The sequence below is a fragment of the Helianthus annuus genome, chromosome 14 (genome assembly GCF_002127325.2).
Source record: "Helianthus annuus cultivar XRQ/B chromosome 14, HanXRQr2.0-SUNRISE, whole genome shotgun sequence".
Classification (NCBI taxonomy): Eukaryota; Viridiplantae; Streptophyta; class Magnoliopsida; order Asterales; family Asteraceae; genus Helianthus; species Helianthus annuus.
The window spans coordinates 163,093,373-163,105,431 of NC_035446.2; the positions used below are offsets into that span (position 1 = coordinate 163,093,373).

Below are 12,059 nucleotides of genomic sequence, written 5' to 3' on the forward strand. Positions count from 1 at the left end.
TAGAACACCTGAATAGAGTTATTTAGAACAAGCGTAGTCGTGCGTTTAGCGGGCGTTTTTTTGCCCAAAAAGGCCAAACAACGCCCACATACGACCCCCAGGGGCGTTTTTTCCGAGAAATGCTTGAGGCATTCTTTATTCCACGTCTAGTTGATTTTGTTTTGGCCAATCACAGTAGATCTTTCTTTTGTTTGTCCAATAAGATTTTTTGATAGTTTTTTTATTTAATTTTATTACACCTCTTTTACCATAATGCCCCACATCCCCATTACACTCATTTTTAGGGCTGCAAACGAACCAAACGTTCGGCGAACAATTCGTGAACCGTTCGGCGGGAAGTTCGTTTGTGTTCTTTCATTTATTAAACAAACGAACACGAACAAGAAATTTCGTTCGTTTAGTTAAATGAACAAACATGAACAGAGGTCGTGTTCGTTCGTTTATGTTCGTGAACATTCGGTAACGTGCTTGTTTGTGTCTGATAGTTCATTAGTGTTTTTAGTTTTTATATCTATTTAAATACTTCAAAATTCTGACAAATTAAATATCTAATAAGTGTGTGTGTATTATATATTCTGTTCGTGAAACGATTGTTTGTGTTCGTTTATTTCCATTTGTGTTCATGAACATTAGTTTGTGCTCATTTGTGTTCGTCAATGTTCGTTTTTGTTCGTTGCCTAAAGTTAACAAACAAACACAAACGAACACGAACAAGTCGTGTTCGTTCAGTTCGTTTACATCCCTACTCATTTTACAAAACACCCCATAATGCCCAATTGCTGACTGAGATGCCATATGATGCAAAACACCAAGAGTAAGAGCATTAGCACTACTGGTGTTATTATTATTTCCCACCCACTTGGACCAAATCCAATTTTCTAATTTAAGGTTTTGTCCTTTCATGTCATGTCACAAGCAACCATGTTTTGTCGTGTGGGATTTAACATCTCAATTATACAGGCTACCATAATGGAAAAAAAAGGCTCATTCTATTCCCACCCCCCTAATTCCTGATTACACCCCCCCTATTAAAAATATCACATCCATCAATCATTTATTTTTTGTTTTTAGCCTGTTTTGTCTTTTTGTTGTCTTTTTTTATTCATTTATTTAATTATTAGTTATTTAGTATTTGTTTGTATTTGTTTATTAATTAGTTATTATTATTATTATTATTATTATTATTATTATTATTATTATTATTGTTTTTATGATATAGTATTTATTATTAGTTTTTATTGTTATAATTTATCAAATTATATTTATAGTTGTAACAAAAGCTATATAAAAATAAGTACTTTTTTACAAAATTATTGTCATTTAATAATTTACATACCGAGGTTTAATCTATACTTCCCCCAAATGTAGCAGGTTGTGCTATCCAAGACTTATACATATTTTGACGTGATTCAAATATATTCTCCCAGCCAGCTGCATCATTTTCTCTCATTAATTTCCATAGGTTGTTTGTGCTGGCAATTGGATACTCTCCTTGCAATTCTACCATTATAAAATGGTTACCATTCACGTGTGCAATTGTAATTATTTTTTTTCTGGGAACTCGTGAGGGCCTCTCCAAAGCGAAAAACAAGTAGAACTGTTTCTTTTTTCTTGAGATAAAAAATGAACGATCACATTAAACTTGTTCGCAATCAAGAATCCTGCCTCTGGCATAATCATCCAGTGTTTTTCAGGTGCAAACCCCGATCCTGACCAAGCCAAGGACGTGAACACATCTTTGAATGAACCTAAGAAAGCCTTAGTGTACTTATTTCTAAAATCGAGTAGCTCTTCCATCAGTGATCTCCGGATAAATAACCATTCATCTTCACCGTACCCGAGAGCAGAAGCTGTCGCCCGAAACCCACAATTTCCATCACCTAACACGTTATGTATGCGTGTAACATACGCATGGAAGATTTTTGGAATTAGATGAATATAGTTGTGTATCACCTGTGATGCTTGATCTTGGTTCAACCCCATGAAGTCATAGCCTGGCGCACTTGTAGAGTTGGCGAAAGAACTTTGTCCGACAGTATCTTGGTTCAACACCATGAAATCATATCCCGGTGTGTTTAAAAGGTTGGTAAAAAAACCTTGTCCGTCTGTATCTTGTGTCATGAACGGACTTGGTTCACCAGGATAGTCCTTGAATGGTTTTTTTCCGTAAATATCTTGATTTGTGAACGGACTTGTTTCACCAGGCACTTGATAGTTCACGTCTGGACTGATGTAACCAACATAATCATCAGTCTCTAGATACCCGAATGAACTATGTCTCCAAGGCTCTTGAGTGTAATCCTGCTCTTGATAATTCGTAAATGAACTATGCATTGCAGGCTCTTGAGTGTAATCCTGCTCTTGATAGTTCGTAAATGAACTATGCCTTGCAGGCTCTTGAGTGTAATCCTGCTCTTGATAGTTCGTAAATGAACTGTGCCTTGGAGGCTTCTGAGAGTAGCTTCGTTGAAGGGGCGGTTTAGGAATTGCAGGGTTTGGTATTGTTTGTTGTTTGGATTTTGTAGTTGGTCGTCCACGGGTATTTTTTTTAACATCAGGCTCTTCAAGAAAAGGTATACTTGGATTGGTTAATGCTTTTAACTTTTGTAGTAAACTTTTCTTTCCAGGCATGGATCGATTATCGAAGTCTTGTTTAAAACTTTCCAACTCGACGTCACAAGTAATATCCTCACAATATACTGGTAACTCGAGTTTCCTCCAAAATTCATCGACCGAATCTAAAGGAATAGATTGACCTGCATTAAAACATAAGTTGTCAGCTTTTAAATATTACCAAGCACATCGACCGAATCTTAGTTTAATACACTGACCTGCTTTCTTATACTTTGAGATTTCACAAGCACATGGTAATCCATAACACTTACGAACTTGACAACGACAATGTGAACGCTTTAAATGACGCTCTGCTATTATTATATCAAGTGCTTCATGAGAAACAGAGCCATGTAATAGCTTCAACATTGGTAGGTTGTGTTTATGCATTAGAACAGTTCTACTTTTTTCGAAGCTATCTTTAACAATTGTATATTGCGAGTTCACTACTTCATCAATGTGACGAACAATCTTATCTAAGGTACAATTTGCTGAATTCAAGAATTTTTTTAGCTTGGCATGTTGGCTTTCAGCTCTGTTAGTTGTCTGATTTCCGAAATGTAAGCATTCGTTAGTCCATACGGACACGAACATTTCTTTATACTTGTTTAACCAAGTACTATTCAAGTAATCCAAAACATCTGCAAAGATAATAATGATGATAACGATGGTAACAATAATACTAACAGAATTATAGTAATAATACATACTTTGATGATGGATTAACATTGACTGAAGTTGCTTGTAATTTTGGAGGAATGATGTCCACGTTTGAGATTCAACGAGTGCATTCCACATTGTATTGAAGATTTTCCAATCATGATCCGTTGCGAAAAATGATTTGCAGTTTCTAAATATACTTTGAGAAACGTGCCACCTACAAAGTAATCGGGTAGCATTCGGAAAAACTTTCTCGCATGCATTCATCAGAGCTAACTCCCTGTCCGTAACTATAACACGTGGTTGTTGCATGCTCCTCTCATCTAGAGTTGATTTTAAACAGTTTAATGCCCAAAGATATTTCTCCTCTGTTTCTTTACGCATAACTGCAAAAGCTATGGAAATTGTCTTGTTGGTAGAAGTTACACCAACAATTTCAAGAAAAGGCAATTTATACTTGTTCGTATTGTATGTGACATCCATAAGCAACACATGTGGAAAATCAAGGAAGTACTTGTATGAGATTTTAGGAACAAAGAATAAGTCTTCCAACATGTTTGAAACTCTATTGGTAGAAATTTCAAAAGTATACCCTTTATCATTTAAATGAGACATTAGCACCTCCATCAAAGATTTCCCTTTATGATCCGTTGCTCGAATTTTATCACGTGCGTTATATATGTTTTTAATTGTAGAGACATTATTTTCATCACGCTCCTTGATAACACCTAAAATATCTTTTGGGAACACACCCTTCCCCGTCAACTCTGCCACCAATTGGTGTTCATTAGGTGTCAATCGTTTGAGGATTGGGTGTCCCTCCATATATTCTCCGGGTGGATGATTATGCTCACCAGGTTTTACTTTTAACGTCCAAGAACCATTCTTTTTTGAAAATTTCCCTACCATTTCAAACGTAGCCATTTTTAGCTTTCGATCTTTTAGTCACAATAGCGTAACCAAGACTACGTCCGGTGTTTCTAACCCATTCCATCAACTCTTCACGAGACTTGAACACCTAAAAGTGAACTAATATTAGTTATAATGTTCATTTTGTAAAAGAAAAAGTGTTTTTGTTGCGGTCATTGATGCTGGGACAAAAAGAATAAGATACAACTGGTAGGTATTTTTAGTTACACTTAAAAAAATCTTTATTTTTGCAAATGGTTTGGGTAGGATCATCCATAACTTATAAAATTGGAACTGCATTTTTTTTTAAATACAACATGTTTCTAGTGCTCATTCTCAATTTACAAATATTTTCGGAGGTTTCCATGTGCACCACTTACATGATTCCTTCCGTACTATTAAACTTATATTATTTAAATATACTTACTTTGCCATTAAAAAATAACCCATCCATCACACAAGTTCGTTACATTATGGACGAAAAATATCAATAAAATAAGTGGTGTGGTAAATATACCCATTACAAGGATTAATATACCCAAAAGTCAAAGTTAATACTTTATTATCCAAACAAACTCATTTAAACTAAAACAAGACTCTTAACCTAGCTTGATTATATAACTAAGTTGAAACTTGAAACATGGGAATTAAAAACTATACCTGATCTGTTGAAAATCCAGACATCTCTTTAACTTTTCTGAATGCTATGATGAAACATAAATAGATCACTCTTTGAACAAGTTGTAGAATGAGTAATCACTCTTTGAACAAGCATGTAATAGCTGCCTGAACTCTTCCTCGAGCATTAACGAAGCCTTTTGAAGCAAAGTTGTAGAATGTGTGTGTTTCGAGCATTAACCAACAAACACTATGCATTTATGTGTGTGTTTCTGATATGCACTTATTAGATGCCTGTTTTTAAGTCAATTTGGCATCATATCCGATATATGTTCAAATAAGTAATGATGATGAACCAAGAAGATAAGAGAAGCGAACAAAACTTGCTCAGTAAACTGCAAATATGTACTCATCAGGGGCACTCATACACACTAACCTTTGGGATGTTTGTAACTTATAAAAGTATAAAAGTATAAAACTATACATCATAACCAATTAAGTTAAATAATAATTGCAAGAAAAGAAAAATGTTCCCCTTTTCCGTTTCCGTTTTGTCCTCCCCCCACTGCCTTCCCTTTCATAGCAAATTTTAACATCTAATAAAGTATTAGAGGGACATGCATGTCTGCTCTCCTTTTTCCCTTTTTATTTCTATAAAAAAGACAAGAAAATAAAATAAAAAAGACAACAAAAAACAAAGAAAGACTAAAAACAAAAACTAATGATTGATGGATGTGATATTTTTATAGGAGGGGGTGTAATCAGGAATTAGGGGGGGTGTGTATAGTATCACCCAAAAAAAACATATCCATTTTTCTCATGTCTGAACTGTTACTTTTATTTTGTTGCTTTATTCATTATAATTTACACCTACAACTCATCATGCATATATATATGCATGCTCCACTCTCACATTCTCATTGAGAATTAACTAGAAAGAAATAATGGAATTCAATCAGTTGCAGAAAGATGTTAAAGAGGAAAATGGCAGTCAACATAAGGCAATTGTAGGCAGAAACAATGTCTTGATCAAACATAGTAAACGGGGAGGATGGACTGCCTTTCCCTTCATATTAGGTTCTCTCTCTCTCTCTCTCTACTTCACGTGTAATTATCTTATAATAGCTAATATGTAATTATATGGATTAGGATCAAATACAAAGGATCCTAATTGTAAGAAGTGTAAGAAGGATTTATAGAGTGACAAGTTTTCAATAACCTAAAAAAACCCACTACACAAAAAAACCCCACTACAAAAAAAAAAAAAACCCTTAAACATCCACCACCACCAAAAACCTAAACCCCCACCCCCCCCCCCCATCACCCACCCTAAAAAAAAAAAATTTTTTTTTTTTTTCCGAGTGGGTGGGGGTGGGTGTTTAGGTTTTTGGGTGGGGGTGGGGGTGGGTGTTTAGTTTTTTTTTAGGTTTTTGGGGGGTGTGTGGGGGGGGGGGTAGGTTTTTTTAGGTTTTTTGGGGGTGTGTGGGGGGGGGGGTTTAGGTTTTTTTTAGGTTTTTGGGAGGTGGGTTTAGGTTTTTTGGGGGTTTTTTGGTGAGGTATAGTTTTTTTTGTTTTTTGCCGGGGGGGGTGGGTGGGTGGGGGGTTTAGGTTTTTTGGTGGTGGGGGTGGGGGGGGGGGGTTAGGTTTTTTGGTAGTGGTGGGGTGGGGTGGGGGTGGGTGTTTAGGTTTTTGGTGGTGATGTAGTGGGTTTAGTTTTAGGTTATTGGACACTTGTCACTCTATAAATTCTTCTTACACTTCTTACAATTAGAAGCCTTTGTAGAATAACTTGACCCGTAATTATATATAACAAATGCCGGCATCAACACGTTACTTTATGTGTAAATCATCTATGCCATGTGTAGATATAATATATATGACATGAAAAAATTGTATTCTACAATCTATAAATGTGATTAGAGATCAGTGGCGGACCCAGGATATTTTTTCAATGAGGTCCATTTTTTCGGTGTTCAAAATTTTCTTAACAAAACGTTAAAATTTTCAGGTCGGTCCTCGTGCGCGTCGGGTCATAGAGAGGTTTGAACTAGATTTACAAAAAAAAAAAAAAAAAAAAAAAAAAAAAAAAAAAAAAGAGGAAAAACAAGCTATACAAGAATTGAACTCATGACCTCTTGTTGAAAAAGAGAGAGATTTACCACTACACCAAGTTTTCTTTTCTTTTTATGGTGTCCACCTAATTGTATTTATGGGGTCCTTATACAATTTAATATACCGAATCTACTAATTTTTTTAAAAACATTGGGGTCCGGGGACCCCGATACACTCTATGTGGGTCCGCCCCTGTTAGAGATCATGGTTATATGATATTTTCTATACGTACATTAGATATATTTTATGCAAGTAGCATATAATGAATCAAGTCTTTTATGATGCACATGCAGGAAGTATGTTCACTTTAACAATGGCAGCAGGAGGGTGGATAGGAAACCTCATTGTGTACCTTATCACCAAGTACAACGTTAAGAGCATTGATGCCACTCAAGTCTTCAATGTCGTGGTTGGCTGCATGAGTGTCTTTCCTATAGTTGGAGCTGTTCTCTCTGATTCCTTTTATGGATCTTTTGCTGTCATCACCGTGTTCTCTTTCGTGTCACTACTGGTACAACGTTAAAAGTATTGATTTGGTTCAGTGGCGGATCGGGGGGGGGGGGTGGGTTTCCTTGGTTTTCAGGAACCCCCTCGAATTGGAAAAAAAATGAAAAAAGTTAGTGGAAACCTTGAATGATTTCGAAAAAATTAGTGAGAATATACCAAATGAAACCCTCTGGAAAAAATCCTAGATTCGTCACAGATTTGGTTAAATTGATATCTAAGCGAGCTGATGTTAACACAATCACTACTAGAAAACTGCTACTATTCCTACCAAAATTTCCTATGCATTTCCTACGAACGAAAATACTGACACTTTTCCCACGAAATTCCGACGAACAAAAAAGGATCTTAGTTTTGTGACAAAAAAGCCACAAATTGGCATGTGTAGAAAAAATGTCGGAAATTTCTCACGGGGTTCCGACGGAATTCGTTTTCATTTTAACCATTTGTCAGAAATTCGTAGGAATCAATATGCGTAGGAAAAGTGTCGGAAATTTCCAACCGACGGACTCCGTTTTCATTTTAACCATTAGTAGGAAATGCGTAGGAATCCAATTTATCATAAAAAATATTCATAAATAAATAAAACTAATGATATTACAATATAATGTTTTATTATTTATAAAAAATATATGTTATTTTTAAATTAATTTATTACTATTCATAGGAAGTGTATCACAAATTCTGACAAGTTACTGACAGATGGATAAAGTTTTTTTTAATACACATATATGTTATTTTTAAAACAAATTTATTAATATTCAGAGGAAATGTGTGGGAAATTCTGACAAATTACTAACGGGATGGATAATTTTTTTTTTGTAATACATATATACGTTATTTTTAAAACAAATTTATTAATTGTTGTAGGAAATGTGTAAAAAAATACGGACACAATTCCTATGAAATACGTTTCATAATTTCGTAGGAACTGTGTAAGAAAAATAAAATATATAAAATTATATAATAAAAATAATTATAATTGATTTTTTACACAAATTTAAAAAAAATAAATATTCTGTGGGAAATGTGTGGAAAAGTTGAGAAAACTAATTCCATTAGAAATGAGTAGGAGAATTCCAACGAAACATTTGTGTAGGAAATGAGTAGGAAAATCTGTAGGAAATGCGTTAGAAAATAATTACCCACGAGTAGAATTCCTATAACCCATTTTCGTTGGAAATCCGTGCATAACAGCTGTTACCTACGGATTTCCGAAGGGAATTGACGTAGGAATAGTAGCAGTTTTCTAGTAGTGAATGTTTGTTTATTGTTTTTGTATGTTTACTTTTATCTTTTAGAAACATTAAAAAAATTAAATAAAACGTCTTACGTGAGACCTATATGGATTTGTTGTGCCAGAAGACACGTGTTAAACACCGGTTAATTGGTAATTTTAAAAGCCAAGGTCAATGTTATTTTTATAAATTGAGTATTGTTAACTTTTTAGAATTCAATGTTCAAAATCGTCATTTTGGTGATTTTCCCTTACTTGCTTTTGTGTTTTAAAAAATAACCTTCTACTAAAATACTGCATTTTATATGTAGGGTATTACACTTATGACATTAACAACTTCATTTCCATCCTTAAGACCTCCACCATGTACAAACAAGTTCCCATGCGAGTCTCCATCAAAGCTTCAATATGGAGTTCTATACACCATTTTAGGGTTGGCTTGCATTGGAATCGGAGGCACACGTTACACCCTTGCTAGCATGGGAGCTGATCAATTTGAGGACTCTAATAGTGTAGGAATCTATTTCAATTGGTACTTTTTTGTGTTTTATGCTGCTACTGTGTTAAGCACCACTCTCATAATCTATGTTCAAGATAACGTGAGTTGGGCAGTAGGGTTTGGGATATGTGTCGTTTGCAACACAGTTGGTGTGATCTTATTCTTGTCCGGTAAAAACTTTTACCGAAAAACCAAGCCTAAAGGAAGCCCTTTTACTAGCATTGCTCGAGTTATCATTGCAGCAGTTAGAAAAAGGAAGGTTTCATCAACAAACCAAGAGCATAATTATGATATCAATGACAAATCTACCATAGTCCCATCAGATAGTTTCAGGTACGGTCAACTTCCTGGAGTTTATGAATGTTTTTGATTTGTAGATGGTTTAGAAAATTAATAATAGTAACTTCTAGTACCTTTTTAAAACATGTTTGGTTAGACTATGTGTAGTGGCTTGACGCCACTAGCCACATCATCCCAAGGGGGCGCCAAACACCACGACAAAGGGGGGCTAAGGGCAAATCCGTGAGAGGGTTAACGGGCGTTAATGGTTGAGGTGTGGATATATGTAGTGCCCATTTAGCTTGTCAGACAATCAAAAATTCCATTTTGCCATGCCAAGAAGCATTGCCACACTAAAGATATATAGCCTTAGTATGTGTTTGTTGTTTACTTGTACCATTTAACTTTATTTTAACTCTATATACATAGTTTTGTTTGATTTTTTTCCTTGTAAACGTCCCTATATAAATTGTAGTCAAACTGAAGAATTGGAAAATAAAGAATTTTTTTGTCTTGAAATTATAAAAAAACCACTTTATTTTGAAAGAACTCAGTCTTTGATGAAATTTATCTCGTAGTATATTTTCTGAAACAAAACCTTATATATGAATTTGAAAAAAAAACGTTTTACAAGTTATTTGAGAAAAAAAAAATCAAATTATATGTTAAAGATTATTCGAAAAGAAATAAAAGAAAATCAATATTTATGGATGTTGTCCTCGCTCTCTCTATAAGCAGTTTTGGTGAGTTCACTACCCTATGTACGTAGCAACTGCCTAAAAACCAAACGCGTTTAAAAAACGTTGTACAAACTCTTTTTAGTATCCTAAACCACCTACAAAAAACGTCTTTTTACACTCATTCAAGAATATCTAACAAAGTGGTGTATTTGAGATATCATGTAGGTTCTTAAATAATGGGGCACTAAAGATCGAATCTGATGGTTCAAACACAAGATCATGGAGTTTAAGTACTGTCCAAGAAGTGGAAGACTTGAAAACCTTAATTAGAATTATGCCATTGTGGTCTTCTAGTGTTATGTTGAGTGGCCTGGTTGGCATGTTTAACAACTTCACCATCCTCCAAGCTCTGTCCATGGATAGATACCTTGGTGGTTCCAAATTCCAAATCCCTGCTTCTTCTTTCTTATCTTTAGACACTTTAGCTACAAGCATTACAATTTGCCTCCTTGATCGCTTGATTTTTCCCATGTGGCTAAAACTAACCGGTTGGTCTATAACATCCCTTCAACGAATAGGGTTCGGCCATGTACTCAATGTTGTAGGTTTGGTGGCAGCTGCCCTAGTTGAGGTCCGAAGGCTACATACGGCTAGAGACCACAATCTGATTGGGTTAAGCATCGATACAACTACTATTGTGCCCATTTCTGCATTATGGCTTCTGGTTCCTTTAATAATTATGGGAATAAGCCAGGCATTTTTTTTTCCGGGACAAATCTCTTTATACTATCAAGAATTCCCAACATCTTTGCGTAGTACGTCCACGGCTATGATATCATTGTTGGTTGCGGTGGGATTTTACTTGAGTACAGCGATTACAGGTTTGATTCAGAACAACACCTCGTGGTTGAAGGATGACCTTAACAATGGTAGGCTGGATATAGTTTATTGGCTGTTAGCAGCAGTCGGTGTGGTGAATTTTGGGTATTTTCTTGTTTGTGCTAAGATGTTTCGGCATAAATTGGACATATAAGATCAAAATGTCGACGATATTTCAAGTTCTTGAATAAAATTTGTAGCTTTAAAGCAACCAACGAGTCGACATATGTTTTATGGATACATATTGTTGCTAAACGAGTTGACGCCACCCGCGCGTTGCGGCGGGACGTTGATTACAAAGTATTTAGTATCAAATGCGAAAATTCTTTTGTATAAGCAACACATTTAATTCTACCTTACCTTATGATTATATTGTTCTCTTCTTTTAGTATCAAAACATTTATTTTTTAGTATCAAACATTTATTTCTTTTTCTAAACTGTTGTTGAGTTCTCTTTTTTCTTCTTCTATAACCTTTTTTAAAATATAGTTTTCTAAAACCTATTATTTACCTTCACATTTATCGTTAATTTATATTTTTAGAAATAGTCATTTTATGTATATTATCTCTTAATCCACTCTGATCTATCCGATGTATGTGCTGATAAAAATCACGACGACTCCATATATAAAAACAACAAAGCGAAATATAGAAGAAACAAAAGACAATGAGATTATTTTTGATTAAAATGATCATAACAAAACATCAAAGCTAAATTTGCTAAATTTATGATTAACATTTGAGATGAAATTTCGGCATTGATTCGTTGCAATTCAAAATAGGTTGCATCAACCATGAAAAAGATAGGTAACATTAAAAAGGGCATCTTAGAACCCACCCACTAACTTCAAAACATGTAAAACAAATAATTAAATCAAATGGTGTAATAAAATTCTAGGTTGGGTTTAGCATCTAATGAGCATCATGAATGAAAAAATAGAATGGAAACAATATCCATTGTTTTAAAAACCGGTTTAAACCGGCCGGTTAAACCGGATGTCGGATGCTTGGCCGGCACGAATCTGTAAACTAAGGAAATGGGAAAGAAGTTGTACCGCCGGTAAATTTG

At 34.8% G+C, this 12,059-nt stretch overlaps 1 protein-coding gene across 1 annotated transcript; it reads left to right on the forward strand.

Moving 5' to 3' along the window:
- Nucleotides 1–8,971: 8,971 nt before the first annotated feature.
- Nucleotides 8,972–11,146, forward strand: LOC110904704 (protein NRT1/ PTR FAMILY 2.6). Its single transcript, XM_022150550.2, has 2 exons — nucleotides 8,972–9,485; nucleotides 10,337–11,146. The coding sequence occupies exons 1-2, from the start codon at nucleotides 8,977–8,979 to the stop codon at nucleotides 11,142–11,144; spliced, it is 1,317 nt and encodes a 438-aa protein (XP_022006242.2). The 5' UTR covers nucleotides 8,972–8,976; the 3' UTR covers nucleotides 11,145–11,146.
- The last annotated feature ends 913 nt before the right edge of the window (nucleotides 11,147–12,059 follow it).